Genomic DNA, 17,213 nt, shown 5'->3' with positions numbered 1-17,213 from the left:
TCCGCCCTCCAAGCTGTAAGTCCTCTCTGCTGCCCGTGACTAGAGTGGACACTCTAGCTATACCCCTTCTGGTCTTGCAGGAACTTGCATGTTCTTTTTTTTTTTTTTTTTTTTTTTTCTCACTGCTATTTATGGATAAGTCCTGTTTCCCTGTCAGACTTGCAGAGCCCTGGGTAAGCCCTCTGGTCATTTCTGTACATCCTCCATGCCTTGTGCCCAGGGGAGAGCCAGGACAGTTGGGAATAGATGAGTAAAACAGGTCCTCTGGATCTTTGATTAAATATCACCGACCTCTTAGGTTCATAACATTGTCTCTGCCTCATATTCTCTCGAGGGCTTTTCTTCACTTCTCTGTCCCTTCGCACATTAACATAGGATCACAGCCAAATCCCAGTCCTCGTGACATCTCCCATTGTTTCCATCTTTGCTTCTGCATCCTCTGCCTCGCACTTCTGTGCATCGTTGCTCAGCCTGAGTGACAGCTCTCCACACTGGTGGACGGCCTGGCTTGCCTGATGGTGCCGTGACTCGGTATTGGGCCAGGAGTGAAGAGATAAAAAGCTCTACTCACAGATGTGACTTTGGGCAAGCTTTGTGGTCCCTTCCTGCCCTCCTCTTTTAAATGGGGACGTGACCAAATGTGTCCTCAAGTCAAGTCCCTGAAATGATTCTGAAGCACATGGGGTTGTGTTGAAGTATTACTGCAAGTGTGGGGATCTTTCAGCTGATTGGAGCGAGACAGGACGGTAGACGTTCTGTCCTGGTTGTCATGGTGGGACTGGTGACCCTTAAAATTCCATGAAGTTGAACGCCTTTTAATATGCAGATGGGTATGCTGGGGCTTTCTGCAAAGGGGAGAGGAAGGGAATTCGGGCTGAGGGAGGATGTCTACAGTGGTTGGAGTTGTGGGAAGCTCCAACGACTTTTATTTTTAAAAAGCGCACACTCCCCGGTTGTAAAGGCAGGGTCAGGACGAAAAAAGACAGGGTGTACTGCTGAAAAATTCTTGGCTAAGAACACAGCGGCCTGGCCCTCAGGGAGTGCTGGTGTGAGGTGGAGGGAAGCGTTGAGGGGAGGAGAGGGGCCTGGCAGTGCCGGGGTACGGGGAGGTCTGTGTGCCTAACCTCCTTACACACAGACACGTTTTCTTCCTTATATTGGCCATGTAATTATGGAACAGGCCGTTCTTTTTGGTGACAATGTAAAACTTCCCCGCCCCGCCCCCCAACACAAAATAAAAATAGATTTTGAGTGTTATCTTGCGGAGAGACCTGGCACTCCTGCCCTCTCAAGGTTACTGGAGCCATCGCCTCTCCCCCATCCGCCCTGTGCCTGTCCCCACTGTCCCCACCCCATCTGCATCACTTAATTGGTGCCTGGAAGAAAAAAGAAAGGGGTTTGGATTCCTAGGGAGACCGGGAGGGTGGGTGAGGGGAAGCTGAGTTGGCCAATACTGGACTTTCACCCTTAACCACAGGGACTTAGTAATGACCTGCGCCTCTGCTTGAGACTCGCACCTCTTTGTAATTTACACCCCCGAATTGCTTTACGCTGTGGGAAAGTTTAATTGTGTCTTGGAGCTGCATCATGAAGTTGCCACCAGAAATGAAGAGGAAGGAATAGGAGGCCAGGACTGTGGCCTCGTCTCTGAGAGGTGCTCCTCTGTGGTACGCTTGGGTGATGGTGCCGTGGCGTGAATCCTGGGACAGCCCGGGTCCTGCCCTGGAGGTTCACTGATGAGCGCGCCCACACTTAAGGTTGGAGGAATCGGGAGATGCTGCAAGCCCTGGATAGGCAGATGCAGGGAGCCTTGAGATGCTTCGATTCCAAGCCCAGAGGAAGCTGAGAAACCCCAGAAAAAAAAAACACGCTTTGCCCGGGAACCCCGGGGTTGGTGACAGCCCTGAGGTGGGCAGAACCCAAGGTCTCTGGGCTCCCAGTCAGAAGCCAGAGGGTCACATTCAAGTTGTGCGGTAGTCCAGGTCCCTTGGCTGTGCGGGATGGGGCAGGTTTGCTCCCTTGTTAAACTGTGCTGTTTCTCTGAGCTGGCTTCTTGTTTATTCATCTATGCTGTTTCACGGACACATTCATTAAGTGCATGCTCCTAAAGGTTCTCTTCTTACGAAAATGTTTCCTATATAACACGTTCCTATATTAACATTCTTCTTTATGTCCGTATTCTTCCATTTCCTGTCTCATATGTTTTCCCCCTAAGAAGTTTTTAGTAATTTCCTATAACAAAAAATGATGAGCGTTTCTGTGGGACTGCATACAATTAATTACAACATTCTACGAGACTCCCAGATGAAAGTCATTATACGCACAGAAAGTCGTTGGTATTTTGGGATAATAGATATTAAAATATAAAACATGAAAAGTAGGACTGCCAGGCTGACTGAGCATTTGTATCTTCATTGTTCAAACTTGTGGTATCTTGCCATCATAGCCATTGAAGCCAATTTCAAGGTAAATCATAACAGGAAGTAAGCAATTTCCTTTTATTCACTAAAAAATAAAGGGGTTTATTAGTTTGCTGATATACATGAAAGAACATTTTAACTTGTAGTACCCCTGAATTGACGTCAGCGTCCTAAATTTAAAATGCTGACTGGACATGGGTGGGTGTGTGTATATGTGAGGGGGTGGAATCCAAAAAAAAAAAAAAAAAAGGTTACTTCCGCCTGCTTTGTTAATCACAAAGAATAAATAATAACATTTGGCTCTCTAGTGAATTCAGGCTATAATTTACTGTCCAAGCTTCCCTGTTGTTTTAGAAATCACTTGAACTGTGTTCTCTTAGTCCCATCTTGTATCAGCAAAACAGTTTGAGTGATCCCTTGCTTATAATCAGTCCAAAGCAGCCTTTCATCCCTTCCTGTTCTAGCCCTAATTCATTTATCAGATTGGCCAAATTCTTGCCTCCACTTTTCAGATTTCTTTGTTTGAACATACCTCAAACCCTGATTGCTCTCTTAATTTTTTTATTTTTTAAAATTGACTCTATTAATAGTTTGCCCTTGCAACTTTGTCTACACTTCATTCAGATCTTTTCTGAGCACTTACTCCATGCTGGTTGGAGGTGCTGGGGATACAGGAGCTAAGAAGGGCCAGACCTCACCCTCACGGCCCTCACATTCTAGAGATTCCTCGAGAGGTGACGGTAGTTAGCTAAGAATGGAAGTAACGTGGGTTTTTTGTTTTTTTCATTTAATTTTCCCTCTAACCTCTCATTTCACTATGGAAAGAGCCCTGCTGTGGGTGACCCAGCCCCTATGGTCTAATTTCTTCCCTGCTACTAATCACTGGGTAAGCAAGTCCACTTAGGATTCTGTAAGTTCGGCATCAGAAGAGGTTTTGTGTGTACAGGTGTGTGCCCCCAGATGACATAATATATCACCATGACTACCCTGGGATCATTCATCTCCATCAAAATTCAGAAAACAGCTTATTTCCTCATTTTGGCTGATATCCAAGATCCCGTCGTACCCACCCCATGAGGCAGTTCCCCGGTGGGGATGCCAAGAAGTCTTGGCACATGGGTGATGGAATACCGCTTTGCTGGAGAACCGGAATTTTCATACCACGTCTCTGGTGGGCCCCGATCCAGGAGTCATGGTTGATGTCTCGTGTGAGTCTTGGACCCCAGAGAGGCCCGGGATGAATCCCTGCCCTCCACTGTCCACGTGGTCTTTAATTAATTACCTGGTGGTAGGACCACGTCTTAACCTGCCCTTCTGTTCGTTTCTGCTGGAGTGGAGGTGGCAGGGCCGGGGAGTAAGGCTCAGTAAGAGAGGCTGCTTGTTGTGCCAGGCACAGAGCTATGGTTTTACACGTACCATCACATTTTAGTCTCAGTGCGTCATTGCCTATGCGGCTGTGTGAACCCGTATTTGTCTGACTGCCATTAACCTCTTCTTTTCCCATGATTGGCAATTCCCTTTCATCCTCAGTTTATGAAATTGTACTTGCTCCCCCTTTTAACTCTCTAGAATTCTGTGAAGTTTGAATGCTTATTGACTTATGCAAGTGGGTCTTGGTTGGGTATTTCTTGAGGAGGTGTATATTTTAATGGCTTTGGGGGGTTAATGCCTTGTAAGGTGCCCAAGTAATGAAGAGCATCTGTTGGCTTCAGTAATAAATTTTAAGCTTGTTTAGAATTCTCCTTATGTCTTACATTTGAGTTTCTCCAGTGAGCCTTTTTTTGGATCTTAGATGATTTATATCTTTCCGGGGAATCATTTTAAATAAGAGGTCTTCATAAAGACTAGGGCAGATGGATATATCCACACTCTCTCAAACATCCGGGCTAGACAGGGCAGTTCTGTTTGATATTTGTTACGGAAATGGCACCATCTAATACTAACAACTGTTTTATTCTGATCGTAACATCATGTTTAAAACATTCCTTTCTCTTCTTTCCAACTCAGTATCACTGTACTGACTGGCAGAGTCAGGAGAAGTAGATGTCCACGCCCACAGACCCTGGTGCGATGCCCCACCCAGGGCCTTCGCCAGGGCCGGGACCCTCTCCTGGACCAATTCTTGGGCCCAGTCCAGGACCTGGACCATCCCCAGGTTCCGTCCACAGTATGATGGGGCCAAGTCCTGGGCCTCCAAGTGTCTCACACCCTATGCCGTCGATGGGGTCTGCTGACTTCCCGCAGGAAGGCATGCATCAAATGCATAAGGTAAGAGTTCATTCTCCCATCCATCCATCCATCTTCTGAGTCATGGATGGCTAATAATCACTGATAACTCCCCTCTCTTTTTTCTACTATTGTTTACAAGAGAATCAAGCTAGGTCTTTCCCTTACCTTGTACATGATTGAAAACATACATTCCAAGGCTCTTTTATTGTTACAGATGTTGCACCAGTCAGGGAGATCTGATCTTGGCTTTTTAAAAAGTGTTAGCTACAATATGCAGCTCTCTCTCCCTCTCTCTCTCTTTTTTTTTTTATTTTTGGGCCACGCCACATGGCATGTGGAACTTCCCTGACCAGGGATCAAACCCATGCCCTCTGCATTATTGGAAGCATGGTGTCTTAACCACTGGACCACCAGGGAAGTTCTACAATATGCAGTCTGACAGATCCTATGAATTGTGGGTTGCAGGTATTTTGGCTTGGCAAATAAGTATATTAGTGAATAACTCTTGCTTTTTTTTTTCCAACTATGTATGTTAAGTACCATATATCATCCGTGAATGAACGTATTGAAAATTATTCTTCCCTAAAAAGATCCCGTAGTTCCCAAAGAATAAAAGGAAAATGAGTCCTTTCCTAAAGGATTTTTTCAAAAAAGGTTCGATTGCAATAAAGTAGTTTTTAGGGAATTCCTAAAAATGCACTTTGCTCTCTGTCTGTGAAGTGGCTTTATTCTGGTTTTGGAAGAGGGCTCTGATTTTGCAGAACCCAGGGCCAGTTGTTTGTTTCTGGACGAAGGTTATAATAATCTTCCATTTATGAGATTCGGGTTGTTGCTGTTGGGATGAGCATAACGGTATGACGTGGGCATTATGCCTTTGCAGGAGATGCAAAGAAGAGAGAATGGCCTTTTGAGAAAGCAAACGTGATCCTCTGTGACAATTTGCTCTGAGACGTAGCGATAGCCATAGAAAATCTATGGGACCATTGTATATTACCTGAAGGTTAGGCCTGAAGAGATGTGTAGAGGTTTTACATCTTTTCTGGGTGACATCACAGGTGGACAGGGTGGTGGAGATGCCTCTTGATGTTGAGCAGGCAAGCTGTGGGAGATACTGGTTTGAAACAGAAAGGTTACCGCAGAAAAGAGCAATTCTTCCCTTTAATTGTGTAGGACTGGAGGTCAGTTTGGGGTTTTTTGTTTTTGTTTTTTTTAATTTGGGGCTGCATTGGGTCTTCGTTGCTGCACACGGGCTTTCTCTAGTTGCGGTGAGCGGGGGCTACTCTTCGTTGCGATGCGCGGGCTTCTCGTTGCGGTGGCTTCTCTTGTTGTGGAGCACAGGCTCTAGGTGCACAGGCTTCAGTAGCTGTGGCACACGGGCTCAGTAGCTGTGGCTCGCGGGCTCTAGGCACAGACTCAGTAGTTGTAGCACACGGGCTTAGTTGCTCCGCGGCATGTGGGATCTTCCCAGACCAGGGCTCGAACTGTGTCCCCTGCATTGGCAGGCAGATTCTTAACCACTGCACCACCAGGGAAGTCCCTGGAGGTCAGTTTTAAGGTAAGGCATTGCAGCCCAGAAGGGAAGATTCATGTTTTGCAAATTTTGTTATTTGATGATTTTCAAATCAGAAAATTAATATATGCTTATTTTGAAAAGTAAAACCATATTGACATAAATAAAAGAAGTGGTTCACCCCCAGTAACAGCTTATTATATATGCTTTTTACACCTTACTTTTCTCCATCTTCAGTAAAAATACCATCTAAGCACAGGTATGCATATTCAGGTATGATTTTAAAAATTTTCCCTTTTACCATAATAGCATCGTATCATCACTGTTAATTACTCTGAAACAACATCTTTTTCATTTAACAACATATCATGGATAGCCCTATAATATCCCCAAGTTCTCTCCCTGCTTTTTTGATTTCTTTTAAACACATTTTTAGCTTGTCAGGTATGTAGAGAAATAAAGTTGCTCGTTTTCCATATCACATTCTTTAGGAGACATACTGAACATATAGACATATCGAAGTCATTAAATCATCTTGTGTTCATATTAATTTGGGAAGTATATTATAGACCGGATCTGTCACTTGTTAACCTTAGTCCAAGCGGGTTAAATAATTTCAGAAGGGTTTAAGGATGTTTCACCTCCAAAATGAAAGATTTGAAGGAAAATATTTAGCTCACCTCTATTACTATTTAAGCATTTAAAAGTTAAACGTATGCATGAGTGTATTGGGTTAATGTTATGTTTTTGCCCCGGGTTGTTTTTATGTATAAGTGTATCTTCTGATCCCTTCTGTTCCGTTATCTAGCATCTTTGTCACATTTTCTCCTATTCTCTGCCCCCATCAATGCTCTTTTTTGTTTTGTTTTGCTCTCATTCTGCAAGTTTTGCATTTTCTCATCCTGCTTTTCCTCAGCCCGCAGTCCCTCAGATAATTCCCTGGGTGAGGACATGGTGAAGTGCCTGGAGTTCACACCTGCTGACCAGATGCCTTCACTTTCTGAGAATCTTTTTATAGGCAGCTTTATTCCTTGTCTTTCTCCTCCGTCTCCCTCTGAGCTTCAGCTTTTTGCTTTTCAACATTACTGGAAATAAATAAACAAGTGGCCTAAATACATCTGCTGTGTTGCTTTGATTTCCTCTCTATTATTACTATTTAACAGACTCAGAGACACTCTTTATACCAAATTCTTCCCATTTTTCTTCTGAACATCCTCTTTATGGTAAATTTCTCCTCTTTTCAAGTGCATGCTTTTGACTCTGCAGAAATTAACTTTCCTTTCTCCAAAACTGCAAACACTCATACTTTCTTGCTTGAAGTCATTTGGTTTCTATAAACTCCTGGAAATATTCCTTTCAGGCTGTTTTGAAAATTGCTATTCCAGTTTGGGGAGGAATAGACTTTTCCTTTCTCAAACACGTGCTCCATTGCCCAATTCTGGATTGGATTAGTGTCAATTCAATGGCTATTTATTGTGTGTCTGTTGTGTACAAGGCCTCAAGTCCTGTTTCCAGCCCCTGTGTTCTTTATTTTTTTCCAAACTCTGCCGTTAACCTTTTTCTGTCTTCCTCCCTCTGTAGTATAGCTTCATCTGTTTCACCCTCTTTCCCGTTCAGTATTTACCCCCATTCACCGCTCTACCCTGTCTGTCCCTCTTTTCCCAACTGCCTTGGAACTTTCTGCTTTCAACTTTTAAACTTTCCATGGTTCCTTCCCCTCTGATGAAATAAAGCTACCAAAAAATAGATCATCACAGACGTTTCAAAGAGTCTTCCTTCCTTCATTCAGACTTTGGACTAGCTTCAACCTATGGCAGGTTTCAGGACTTACGTAAGAGGGTATGGAAGAATAGTTTATATTTGTCTACCTTGTGAACAGAACTTCATTTTTATTTTGCAGGTTTTGACATGACCAAAAACATTTCAACTGTTTAAAGCCTTAACTTTTGACTTCACAGGTAGTTTTGCTGATCCTATTGGTGTAGTCCTTTTTATTTTATTTTTTGTCCCATCTATGAAATCTATGTAAATAGTAATATATGTAAAATAAATGTCAAAATATATGACTATCATATGGGTAATAGATGATTGCGCCACAATTTTGAAGACTTTTTAGGAAGGGGTCTTAAAACACCAGATAGAAATATTATGCCTTAAAGAGACGTCTGACTGATATTCTGTAAATGTTTCAGCCCATTGATGGTATGCACGACAAGGGGGTTGTGGAAGATATCCATTGTGGATCCATGAAGGGCACCGCTATGCGACCTCCTCACCCAGGAATGGGCCCTCCCCAGAGTCCGATGGACCAACACAGCCAAGGTTTGTGTCTGCTACATACCTGATTTTGGCTCTGTACCACAGTCTTTCATCTTTCCTATTGGTTATTTTAATTATGACTTCCAGAGAACGTGTTTAAGGAGGATGGAATCCAGCCGGTTTCTTTTCCCTGTAGAAATCTCCCCTTATCCCCACCAACACAACTTTATGGTTGATGTGGGCAATTTTCTTTGCAAAATCCTAGTAGTTTTACTGGCCACCATGTGTCCAAGCACTCTGCAAAGTGCTTTGTGTACTTCATGCAGAATCTTTACCCTGAACTTGTGAGATAAATTATATTACCCCAGTTTTATAGATGGAGAGGCTAAAGCTCTGAGAATTTACTTTGTTTTCTTAAGTTTGCACATCCGGTAAGTGACAGGGCCAGAAGGAGACTCCAGGTCTGCCTCCCAATAACAGCATAGATGTGAAGGTAAGATGAGCCACCCGTGTCCCTTGAATTGTACACTCCTACTTTGTAAGGTGGCTTTTTCTGGCAGTGGAATAACCTGTCGTTGCTGGTGGGTGGCTCTCTTAGTCTCTTAGGGCTGCTGTAACAAATTACCACAAGCTGGGTAGCTTAAAACAATAGAAATGTATTCTCTCAAAGTTCCGGAGGCCAGAAATCTGAAATCAAGGTATTAGCAGGGCTGTGATCTCTCTGAAGTTTTTAAGGAAGAATCCTTCTTTGCCTCTTTCTAGCTTCTGGTGGTTGCCAGCAATATTTGACATTCCTTGGCTTGTAGATCTGTCATTCCAATCTCCGTCTTGCTCTCCACATGACGTTTTGCCTGTGTGTCTGTGTGTGTGTCCAGAGTTCCCTCTTCCTATAAGGGCACCAGTCATTGGATTAGAGTCTACCCTAATCCAATGTGACCTCATCTTCACTTGATTACATCTGCAAAGATCCTATTTCCAAATAAGGTCACATTCACAGGTACCAGGGGTTAGGGTTTCAACATTTCTTTGTAGAGGACACAGTTCAACCCACAATAATGGCCAAATCAATGTATGGTAGATTTCTCTTCTTTTGGGTGCCTTTTCTCCTCATTATTGAAGGCATATTAAAGATGTCTCAGGGGCTTCCCTGGTGGTGCAGTGGTTAAGAATCCGCCTGCCAATGCAGGGGACACGGGTTCGAGCTCTGGTCCTAGAGGATCCCACATGCCGCGGAGCAGCTAAGCCCGTGCGCCACAACTACTGAGCCTGCACTCTAGAGCCCGCGAGCCACAACTACTGAGGCCGCGAGCCACGACTAATGAGCCCACACGCCTAGAGCCCATGCTCCGCACCAAGAGAAGCCACTGCAATGAGAAGCCCGCGTACCGCAATGAAGAGTAGCTCCCGCTCGCCACAACTACACAAAGCCTGCGAGCAGCAACGGAGACCCAATGCAGCCAAATAAATAAATAGAATAATAAAGATACCTCAAAGTCTTTTGGATGCAATGTAACCTCTTTTCAGAATCATTATATGGACATTTCAGCATGCCAAGGGCATGACTAATCCAGCACTAATTAATGTGCTGATATTCTAATTCAAAGTTTATGCTTTATGTGTTGTTGTATATACTTTTTTGTAATTTAATGTATGTGAGTTTTTTTCTCCATCCATGATCAGACATCCATCAATCCAAGGGAAGATTTTTGACTGTGAGGGTTTAGAGAAGTGTATTTGCTTTTAAATACATATATACATTTATATAAAAGCAAGTCATGGAGGCATAGGAGTGCATCTTTACTAATATTCGGGCAGGTTTTTGAAGATCCTGGACTCTGATCTGAATTTTGATGGCAGGCAGGCGTAAGTTTTGCAAATGACTTGTAAAATCTTGATCATGTTAGAAAAGCAGGCTGAATCATTGGGACTTCTTGAGGTACAGGAAGAAAAGAATTTGACCCATTCAGTGTTAAGAATGAATTGAGACGACACTTCCAGGTTTATCATTTAAATTCTAAAGAGCCAGGTGTGTTCACAGAGCTAATGTAGATCTCATTTTAATACCTGGGAGGTATAGATGAGTTATATTCAGTGATTCTCAGAGCTAGTGGTGGCTCTGTCTGCTCCCAGCTTTGCAGTACCTCTAGCAGTGGGGCCCTAGGAAGACTCCAAAGGAAAACACTTGGAATGCGTGAATTATAAGTGAGCATTTTTACTTTTATGTATCTTAAAATTTCTTTCATAGCTCAGTTCCTTTCTTCAACTACTAGAATGATGATTTTTTCCTGGAATCTCCAATACTTGGCACAATGTCTAGCACATAATTGGAAATTGAGTAAATTTTGTTCAAGTAGGTAGAGAAGTGAATTTATGTATTCAAAAGTGAACACTTTTCAATAGATCTTAATTTTTATATAATTTCTGTAAGTTATAATTACTTTGGAATGCAGAAGTCTGCATTAAGTTAGATGGAATCAGAACTAGCACGTAATATTTTTCACTGTAATAGTAAAGTGCCTTGTAAGCTGGGGAATTAGTGACTTAAAATATGTCTTTGAATAAAGTAGTATTGGTATAATGCAGTCTTAGTCTATATAATTATCTAAAAAGAATTCAGACTCCATAATAGCATATATCTTTAAAAACCCCGTCGTAGGAAGCCATTTATAAACACACAGGTACAGAGAGGTGTGGTATTGATCGGAAGACTGCCAGCTTTAACTACCTAGCAACCTATTAGGTTATTTTAAGGTATTGGTTGAGACGCAAAACCATTTCCTTCAATAAATACTGAATTGTGTACCTTATGGTCCCAATGATAACGTTGTTTATTTTTAGTCCATTGGCTAGAAAAAGCCTTTAAAGGCAAGTATATAATATTTAATGTTTGTATGTGTGTGTGTGTGAAGAGAAAATTCATATAAAATTGGCACTTAAAAATTCCAGTTTATTAAAAGGAGAGAGGTGATTGCCTCTCTCTGAGGCAAGGTGCGCCTAGGGAGATAATGGCCCTTGAAGATGAGGGAAGGAAAACTGCCAGTTTTTGACTACTTTTTTTTTTAAATGAGCAAATCGAACCAGATTTCAAAAAAGAGCAGATTCTGTATCAGCACAGTCATCCTGCAGACAAAGGCATTTCACTCTCAGGTAATTTCTTCACTGTTTTCTCAACTGAAGATAATTATGAAAATATATTATGTTGTATCATTTAGATTCTGATTTTCCTGAAGTTTTATGGAATGCAAGTCATGTCATTAAAAAAAAGAAATCTCTCTCACTTTAGCTGAAACACTGTCACATTTTTAATGTCATACTGTGATAGAATGATTCTATTAACATCCCCTATAAATTCTAGGCAACAAATTTTCCCACCCCCAGTTTCTTCTTCTTTCCACACTTGAGGGAGAATTTTGTTGTATTGATTAATCCTGGAAAATGATTTTTATTCCACTCTTAGTTTCTTAGCAAATGTGAGGTAAAATGAATTACTGTACTTAATGTAACTGCCTCATCTTCGTAACTTTGCCTTGCCAGGAGTTCATAGCTGAAAAGAGCAGATTTGATGAACAGCGTTGCACAGTTGCCTTTAGATTGGATCGTCTAATGTTTTGGTCTGTTGTATTAGGCATCCTGTGACTTATCATGGGTAAACTATAATTGATGATGCCCTCAGGAAGGAGGATGGACTAGAGGGCAGGAGACATGACCCATTTTAACACCTGGTTGTATCCCTTCTACCATGAAAATGTCAGTAACTATAGTAGGAAGTTTTTCCTCCAGTGGTAGATGCAGGGTTGGTCAAAAAGGTGTTAGGAAGGTGCTTTCCTAATGAACAAACTACCATTTTGCACCAGCATTACTAATAGGAGGTGAATGTTAACCTCATTAAGAAGGAAGAATGTTAATGATGAAGTTAAGTGTATGTTATCGATATGCTCTAAATGTTTATTGTTATAAATAACAACATGCTGGAATTTAAATTTCTGCTTGTCTTGCAAGCTGATTTCAGGGGCATTTTCTTGGCTAACTTTTATGACCAACTAGAATCCTAATGGCTGCGTGATTTTTGTGCTCCCTTGTAGAGTAGGGATTTGGGGAATGAGTTAGCAGTTTTTCCATTTCTCTTCAGGGCAGGATTACTCTGAATGGAGTTCTACAATTCACCAATTGATAGAACAAAACCTACTCTTGTCTTAGAGGATCAGGCTAAATTTGTTTCCCTCTCCAAATGGCAGTTTGAGGTAAAAGTAACTGTATCCTTTATTTTCTCTAGTCTTGTGGATGATGTTGATGAGTCCCCGGGCAATGTGGGTCAGATATTCCTGGGCCGCTGTGATTCCGCATAGATGCATAGAGCTGTCTTGGCTCAGATTTGACAAGGGTTCAAACACACAGCAGCTGCCTAATAAACACCCATGTGATGACCTTTAAAATAAGTGTGATGCAGGTGCATTTATTAAAGGCAAAGCCCTTTAATCTAATGTTTTACTTGTGTCTTAGGACACCTCTGAGTTGATGAATTACACTCAGTTTGAATTGAAGATAACCTTCTGGACTGCAGTAGGCCACTCTGTCCTCTCCTTCCCCTTGGATTTCCCTTCAGCAATGCTCAGTCGTGTGTTTTTCTAGGCATTCTCCGTCCAGGCTGTACAGTTCATCTCTTGAAATAAGTTCCTTGAAATTTTTGTGCATTTTGACTTTTCTTTCTTAAGTAAAGTCTTCTTAACTTTCCCATTTAGATCTCTTGTAACCGAAGCAGATTACTCTCATTTTTATATTGTATCGTAAATGGTTCTAGAAGATGTTTGAAACTTTCAAGCCTTTAATTTATTTTTATAAAACCAAATTAATATTAGACCATGGAAAGAGCATATGCCTTGGAATCAGACAAACCTTGGTTTAAATCTTGGAGCTACCAAGATCTGATTGTGTGACCTGGGGTAACTCGCTAACTCGCTGAGCTTCCCTTTCCTCATTTTAAAAAATGAGGTGACGGTACATATCTTCTGGGGATGTGGTGAGGACTGTAGAAAACATGTATACTCCACTCACTTCCCTCTAGTTCTTATTACCATTTCTGTGCTCCCACCAGCCTTATATCCACTGGCCAGTCTACCATCTCACCTTCAGTCTACTTGAGTCCGCCTTACTCACACATGGCAAAGTCCCCGGGGACTAATGATCCCCAGAGTCATAACCAGTGACCAGTGATGGAGTGTAAATACCCCAGCTCCTTCCCTGGGATAATTTGGAGGCAAGTTATGTGCCTTTTTATCCCAGAACTTGTGCATGAGATTAATCTTTAGGTACCCACTACAGCAACTGGCTTAATCATGCACCCATTACTGGCTGCCGTCCCTTCCACGTAGCACCTTTCCACACCCCTGCCAGTGCCCCTGTGCCTTCCAGATAAATCAGCTCCACTCAATCCTTCTATCAGTCTCTGTTTCCAGGGAGGACTCAGCTAAAATAGTATGTACAGTGCCTTGCTTAGTGCCTACAACAATGGAGGCCCTCAATCATGGCAAATTATTCATAAAGTGCATTATAATGAACCAAGTAATATCCCCATGAGAGACTCATTCCCCACTGCGACAGAGCAGCCACCTTCATGTTCTGTTCTCCAGGTCGGGCTACTTTTAACGTATAATACTGTCTCCTGGTGCCCTTCCTTTAGGTGTACGACAGCCACTACCAGTTTACTTTCTAGGACACATATGGCTGTCCATCACTTGAGATGTGGTTAGTCCCAGTGGAGACAGCGTCGTAACTGAATAGGAAGAAAAGAACATAAAATCTCTCTTTAATAATTGTTATACTTTGAAATGATAATATTTGGGCTATGTCGATTTAAATTATATATTATGAAAATTACTTTTGCCTGTTTCTTTAAATTATGCATATATTTGATATATATAAGTTATAAGTTATATAAAAGCCCATAATTATTAAGTTACCTATGCTTTCGATGTCTGTCCATCAGTGCTGTTCTAGAAAATTATCAAAACGTTCGGGAATGCTTCTCCTTCTGGGTCGCGGGGGGCAGCCTGTGACCTCTCCTTTTGTGTTTCATTCTAGGCTACATGTCGCCGCACCCGTCTCCGCTGGGAGCCCCCGAGCACGTCTCCAGCCCTATATCGGGAAGTGGCCCAACCGCACCGCAGATGCCACCAAGCCAGCCAGGGACCCTCATCCCAGGCGACCCGCAGGCGATGAGCCAGCCCAACAGGGGGCCCTCGCCTTTCAGTCCCGTCCAGCTGCATCAGCTGCGAGCTCAGATTTTAGCTTACAAAATGCTGGCCCGGGGCCAGCCCCTCCCGGAAACGCTGCAGCTCGCGGTCCAGGGGAAAAGGACGTTGCCGGGCATGCAGCAGCAGCAGGCGGCGCCTCAGCCGCAGCCGCCACCGCAGCCGCAGCCACCGCCGCCGCCGCAGCAGCAGGCCCTTGTCAACTACAGCAGGCCATCTGGTAGGTTCATAGGCAACCAAATGAATAACGTGATGGTCCAACTCGGACAAGAAGGACTGCTAACTGCACAGAAGTGCTGGGCTGGTGGGATCAGCTCAGGGCTGACGTAGCCTTCTGTTGCACCTCCCTGGCTCCCTTGTCTTTGCTTCACTTAGTTGACCACGCTTCTTGGTCTCCTCTGCCTACGTCCTAGAGCAGTGCTTCTTAAACTTTGCAGACTCTGGCACAAGCCGTGGCTATAAGCACAAAGCCCCGTGATTTCGCATTCTCTTTCAAGCGGTGCGAGGTTTGTCGGAAGCCCGTCTACACACACCCCAGGTTAGGAACCCCTACACCCCGTGCGTTCCGTTGCCAACACGCACGTCTCGAATCTGCTCTCCTTGAGCTATTTCGTGTCTGTTTATTTATTTATTTATTTACGTCTGTCCCTTTTTGTGAAAAGCATCTGGGGAGGCTTCCAAAGAAGCATACCTGCGGTAAAGGAATTACCAAGTAGAAAATCAGAGACAAAGGGAAGTAGAGATCAAGGTCAGGGAGGTTGGCAATGTGGGTGGGGGGGAGCTACAGGAGCTGCTGCATCTGAGCTTCCAAGGTGACTCGAGTTTCCTGGCAGTCAGGAAAGGAGACAGGGTCTGGTGCCTGATACTCACCACTCGGAAGGAAGTTGCTTACCAGTTTCTCAGTGGACGCAGAGTCTTTTCTAGCATGAGAGTATAAAGTAGCTTTCCCAGGTGGGAACTTTTTAAAAAATTATTGTTATTATTATTGTAAGGGGCACTGCATGGTAGAGGCATTGGTAACATTTGTTCATAACAAAGAGAGTAACAGAATCCACATGGCCTATTTCCCATGTGCCCTGGCATCAGATCTGAAGCTATGACATTATATAATGGGTTGAGATGAGGTAGTCCTTTGTACGACCTTCTGGTGGTCTGGCTTGATCCCACGGATAGAATTCAGAGCTCCAAGGGGCTCTAGGGTGATCGTCCATGAATGTTGTTTTCTCTGGGAAGGTTTTGGTTAGCAACTAGATAAGCACAGAGTTTATGGTTCTATTCTACCACAGTTTTGAATTCCAGAGAATTTGAATCTTAGGGAATTTGAATCCCAGGGTGCTTCCTTGTCATTGACACCCTTTCCTGGGAGTGGTTCCCTCTCATTTGGGCAGGCCCTGACAGCGGATCATTGCAACTAGTTTGGGATATCGGTCTTCTTCTTAGGTTTTGGGACTTAGACGAAGGGAAAGAGTTCAGATTGTTATTATTTTTTTTATTATTCTACCTTCTGAGTTTGTAAATGTTTCTTTTCTGGTAGAGGAAACTCTTAAGGGTTGCCTACTAGAAGGATAAACGCATCTTGTTAATTGTAGATGGAGCCTTAGGAATGGTTTTTTTAAAGAGCAACAAAGTATCGCGGCATCTCTAGGTTTCGGTGTGTTCACCACAGTGCTCTGGTAGGTGGAGGACCCCGTGGGACCAAAAATCAGAGATGGAAAATGTTGTACAGGAAAACCATGCATAAAATGGTAGTTTGAACACTCAAGTGTGTTCAGAGGCTTTAAAACTGTAAAAACTAGCTCTCAGGAATGCAGCCAGAGAGAAGCAAAAATGTATGTATGTCTATGCATGTGTGTAGCTTGTGCTTACTGAGTGCCTGCTAGCTTACCTTGTACTCCACGCTCAGTAATAAGTACCTTGCATGTGTGGCACATCTGGGGTATGGAGAGTCAGGATTCAATGCCAGCAGTCTGACTGGAGAGCCCATGGCCTTATCCCCTTCCCCATCCTGGCTCCTTCGTGACCAATAGGCTCATGACAAGGGAAAGACTCTTTCCCAAGCTCTGTGTACCAAGTGCGGGCATTTCACTCCTGTGCATAGGAAGGAAAAGGATCTCTGCTCCTTTCTCAGAGCCTTTTTATTCATACTCTAGACACGGTGTCAGCAACATTGGTGACCTTGGTATCCTGCATCTCAGTATATGAGGAGCATTAACTAAAGGAGGTCCCAGTAGAGGCTGAATGGTCATAGTCAGATTGTTGGTAGTTTAAGGTGGAAGGAGCGAAATCTGCGCCTCCCAAAAGGTAATCGTGAGGGACCATGTCACACAGGCATACTTCCCCGTGCATCGCAGCTTGTCCTGGGGTATCCCCTCATCATGGACCTCAGCGAGGCTTGTTATTTTTAAAAATGACCTACGAGGGCTTCCCTGGTGGCGCAGTGGTTGAGAGTCCTCCTGCCGATGCAGGGGACACGGGTTCGTGCCCCGGTCTGGGAAGATCCCACATGCCGTGGAGCGGCTAGGCCCGTGAGCCATGGCCGCTGAGCCT

The 17,213-nt window shown here is 43.5% G+C and overlaps 1 protein-coding gene across 5 annotated transcripts in view; it reads left to right on the top strand.

Moving 5' to 3' along the window:
• Nucleotides 1-17,213, top strand: part of SMARCA2 (SWI/SNF related, matrix associated, actin dependent regulator of chromatin, subfamily a, member 2) — a 172,761-nt gene that overhangs the window by 9,356 nt on the left and 146,192 nt on the right. For 4 of the 5 annotated variants that reach the window (XM_029203350.1, XM_029203351.1, XM_029203352.1 and 1 more), the window contains 3 exons: nt 4,428-4,688; nt 8,352-8,481; nt 14,497-14,886. In XM_029203350.1, the coding sequence (XP_029059183.1) occupies nt 4,464-4,688; nt 8,352-8,481; nt 14,497-14,886 (745 nt within the window). In that variant the 5' untranslated portion in view covers nt 4,428-4,463. Of the gene's footprint in view, nt 1-4,427; nt 4,689-8,351; nt 8,482-14,496; nt 14,887-17,213 lie in introns of those variants that run through there. The other variant, XM_029203354.1, reaches the window with a different exon arrangement.

The sequence above is a fragment of the Monodon monoceros genome, unplaced genomic scaffold (genome assembly GCF_005190385.1).
Source record: "Monodon monoceros isolate NGI ecotype Baffin Bay Population unplaced genomic scaffold, NGI_Narwhal_1 Super_Scaffold_5, whole genome shotgun sequence".
In the NCBI taxonomy this organism is placed as follows: domain Eukaryota; kingdom Metazoa; phylum Chordata; class Mammalia; order Artiodactyla; family Monodontidae; genus Monodon; species Monodon monoceros.
The sequence above is the reverse complement of the archived record's forward strand: the minus strand, read 5'-3'. Positions and strand labels throughout refer to the sequence as shown.